The 4361-nt window shown below is 43.3% G+C and overlaps 1 protein-coding gene across 2 annotated transcripts; it reads right to left on the reverse strand.

The window, feature by feature from the left end:
- Positions 1-325: 325 nt before the first annotated feature.
- On the reverse strand, positions 326-4361 carry otpa (orthopedia homeobox a). 2 transcript variants are annotated; one of them, XM_061080700.1, is made up of 3 exons: positions 4325-4361; positions 3411-3814; positions 326-838 (listed from the first exon to the last, which is right to left on the reverse strand). In XM_061080700.1, exons 1-3 carry the CDS (start codon positions 4359-4361, stop codon positions 326-328), a joined length of 954 nt encoding a protein of 317 aa, XP_060936683.1. The 2 variants fall into 2 exon arrangements, with proteins under 2 accessions (XP_060936683.1, XP_060936675.1); XM_061080692.1 differs by having other exon boundaries at positions 4286-4361.

A 4361-nucleotide genomic window follows, 5' to 3' on the forward strand; every position in this document is an offset into this window, starting at 1 on the left:
AGCCCCGCAACAACAGGCGAGGGCTGTGCCAAATAAATATATACTGAGCAAACCAATAAGTTAAATTTAAATAGACAAATAAATAGTCGTCATAGGCTACATGCGAAATAATAAATTATAGCTTTAAACAGAACCAGCCCTATGCTTGATAGAGGCCATGAGGCCTGATAAATAGCTTCAGTTCTCCCTCTGGTCTGTGATTGGGGAGAGAATCAAACTGCCAGGTGTACAGCTCTGCTCTTTGTGATGTGAACAAGTATCCTGCTTGTATTTTTCCCGGTGGATGGATGAATAAGAACTAAACGCAGAGGAAAAGTTCTTCGTACTAGGTGAAGCTCATGGATACTGTGTGCTCCAGCGCTTTGCGGCGCAGCGACGCGATGCTTGTCCCTCTCCAGACCTCACTGTCCGGGCCACACAGCTGAGGCGAGCCGGGCACGTTGTTCGGGCCGGATAAGGACGCCATCCCGGGGAACGAGGGCTGGTAGAGGTGGGTCTGCAGCCCGCCGCCGTTGGACGACATGTTGGAGAGACCCATGGAGTTGTGCGGCGGCCCGGCGCCGAGGCTGCACTGGGACAGGGACTGCGCCATGGCCTGCTGGCGACCCAGAGAAGGCGGGAGCTGCAGCTGGGACACGCCGGGCATCCCTGCCGTGGCCCAGCGGGTGTCGTTGGCGTGGAAGGAGCAGAGGCTGTCGCCCATGGCCGCTGCCGCCGCCGCAGCGGACTGGAACTGGGGCAGGCCGTGGTGCGTGGGCAGGAGAGTGCCCGGAGAGCGGAACACGTTGGTGGTCTTCTTGCGCTTCTTCCACTTGGCGCGTCGGTTCTGGAACCAGACCTGCGGACAGAGAGGAGGAGGCGGTGAGAGGAGGCGGCTGGGATGGCTGCTGGGCCACTGACAGGTCATGTTATCAGAGCACATAAAGAAGGTTATGACATCAGGCCGGGATCATGATGATAATGTGAACAACCAACAATAAATCAGCTCCTGGAAAACACAGATTTATGTTTACTTCTGGTTTCCAGGGTCCCACCAGCTGCTCAGGTCTCTAAATGTCCCCCAACAACGATATGAAAACAATTCATTTTTAAAATGAGTTTAATAAATAACGTGTTTATTTTGCTTAACAATCCAATAACGTCCACGGAGGTCAGATTTTTATATATCAAAAAATATCAACTTTGCCAAAGAGGCAAGTGGATTTTTTTCGTTATTATTATTATAATGATTATTATTTAGCTTTCTTAAAATTTAAGAACTTTGATGATTTTGTAAAATAATTGTAAAAAAAAAATCATGCCACTTTAATATTTGTGTGCAATATTCCAACATTGTAGAGATGGTGAGTAGTTTTCTTTTTTATTGATAACTGTTCAATTTTTTTGTGCGCAGAATTCACATTTATATTTGTATTTATATAAGATCATGTGTCCCTCCTCGGGGATTGTACAGTGGTGGTGGGAGCCAGTGAAGAAGCAGGCAGTCAGATAATAAAGATAATGTTAGCGCGGTGACAAATGGCTCTCGCTGGTGAACGGACTTTATTCGCCCGGGTCCTTGAGCTGCTGCTGGTTTTGCTTGCGAGCGGGCCTCTATGATTAATGTGGAGATTTGCTTGAGAAAAGTGGGGCTCGGTAATAAGAGAGGGACAATCTCACTCTTATTCCAGCTCGCGTAGCCAGCCGTGAAACCCGGCCCGAGAAACATGACACTTCAGGAGAAAAGAAAACCACAATTTCTCATTCTGTTTAAAAATAGAGACACGGGCGCGGTCTGTGCGCGTCCGGCGCGGAGAAGCGGAGACATGCGCATTGGCTCAAACTGACTCTGGACCTGCGTCTTATTCCCATCCCTCTAATAACAACAGATGAGCGTCATTACACTAATTCTTATTTTATGTAAATGTTATGTAGAAAGTGAAGTGACTCTTATAATAACGGTTATTAAGGTATTATTTCACACGTGAGCAGCTCCAGTGCATGTGCCACGTGGTTAATAAGGCGGTGCAGCTATCATTCCTTAATGTGCCTCATATTTTAGGAATTATTTTTACAGTGTGCAAACTGGAAGTGACTAAAGACACCGAGGACAACGCACAGTATTATGGGATGGAGTCATGGTGCTGACTTACCCTCATGATCACAAGGTTAAAATGTATGTAAAGGTTGAAAACAGTTTTATCTGAGACGATTAAACGAGTGCAATAAAGATAATCGTCTGGTTCCCTCTATTTATAGGAAATGACATGGGCGCAAAATTTTGACCAGTTTTAACAATCCCTCAGAAATAAGAGGTTTTACTTAAGTCATCAGAAAAACACCCACAACTGGATCCAAAACAAATAAACATAAAATATTGGATACAGTTAAAATAAAAATAAGTTTTACATCATAAAATCTTTTTTCATTCACTGGTCTAAAATAAATTTGTGAACGAATGACAAATAAATCTCAACGTGTAATGTTTGTTACGTCTAGTCATAATCCACAAGGTTGCTGGTTCCAATCCGAGTGAGGTTTTCAAGCATGGACTGCCATTGGGCAAGGCATTGAAAGAGAATAATACACAACCTGTGTGTTGTTATCTTTTTACTGAGTAGCTATATTTATTTAAAATAACACATTGCACTTGTTTCATCTGTTTACATGTAACATTTTGACTGTTTGTGAATATTAAAATACATTTTAATTATATAGTGAAATCATTATAATGTGTATCTTGCTTTGCATTTTTATTCCAGATGATTATTTCAATGTAGCAGAACATTTTATTACGATGAAAAATAGGAAGTGTTTTTGTAATGATGGCTATGATTAAAATAAAAACTATAAACCAATATCAGATATAATTTAACATGTTAGATATGAAATTTTCTCAGTTTCTCCGAAATACAGACATGAGAAACTTATATTTTTAATAAAATGCAGTTTTGTAAAAGCAAATTCATTTTAGTTTTAAATAGAAGCTAAAAAAATTGTCGATAGTGCGTTGGAAATAATATATTGAAATTAGTTTGCACACATGTTACAATGCTCCTGCAACGCAGAGAGTGAACACAATAAGTTAGAAATGTTCGGTCACAAATGTAAATTAAAAAACTGCTGTTAGGAGAATTTAATTTCACTTCAATTTATGCTCCGGGTCCTGCATGTTGATTACTGTCATGGCAACAGTGAACAGATTGGGTTTATTTTTGGAGCTGGTGGAGATTTAGTTGTAATAAATATTTTTACGAGAATATAAACACATGTTTAAAAAATATTTTCATTTAACACATGCAGTTTCTTGCTGCTTTACGCACATGTGAGGCGCAACACGAGTCATTGTTTTGAGTTTTGCTTCAATATGACTCACTGATGATGATGAATGAGTGAATAAGAACTACAGTGTGTGTTTCCAGGCGTCCTACCTGCACTCGGGACTCCGTCAGGCCGATCCTCAGAGCCAGCTCCTCCCGCATGAAGATGTCTGGGTAGTGCGTTTTGGCGAAGCTCCTCTCCAGCTCGTTGAGCTGCGCCGGGGTGAAGCGTGTCCGGTGCCGCTTTTGTTTCTGGGACTGCTGGGACTGGCTCGAGTTGCTGCTGTTCTGCTGCTGCTGCTGCTTCTCCTGATCTTTGCTGTTCACCTGCACCGTGTTGGATCCACCGCCGCCGCCGCCGCTGATGTCTTCACCGGGGAGCATCGTGGAGCCCTCCACGCCGTCCGAGCCCGGACCGAGCTCGCCGGAGTGGCCCGGGTCGGGTCCTCCTCCGCCGAGCCTGCACTTCAGAGCCTCCCTGTGGCCCAGGAGCTCCGCCGCGGCATCCTTCATCCCTGTAAAGGCAAGCAGAGCTGGTGAGATTTGAACAGTGAACACCTGCTCTACAGGAGGGAAACACATGGTTAGGCATTTTAAACAGCACACAGGCGACATGGAAGAAATCAGGAATAGTTGAAGCAAATTTTCTGCGTCAGTAGAAAATGATGCTGCACATGCATTAAAGCATCCAGGTTAAAAACAGAAACACCAAAGCAGAAATAAAAAAGCACATGATCGCAGCTCTATGACAGAAACAACTACAGCATGCACACATTACAATCTGCTCCTTAAATACTCTTAATTCAATTCGTTCACACGGTATCTCAGAAAATGGTTAAATCAAATTACGCAGTAATATAATAATAATAATTACTTTTCCAATGAATTAAGCGAGTTTAGTTCACTTCAGCCACATTAAGATGATGTAAGAAGCAAATTGACAATTTTCTGAGCTTGATTTAGGATTAGAAGTGGCTCCAGCTTACAGTAGAGTTGAAGACCGGAGTTTGGTGATGATAACTCACCGAGGCGAGCATCCAGGAGGTCGGCATGAGATAGCAT

The sequence above is a fragment of the Limanda limanda genome, chromosome 1, assembly GCF_963576545.1.
Source record: "Limanda limanda chromosome 1, fLimLim1.1, whole genome shotgun sequence".
NCBI classification, from domain to species: Eukaryota; Metazoa; Chordata; class Actinopteri; order Pleuronectiformes; family Pleuronectidae; genus Limanda; species Limanda limanda.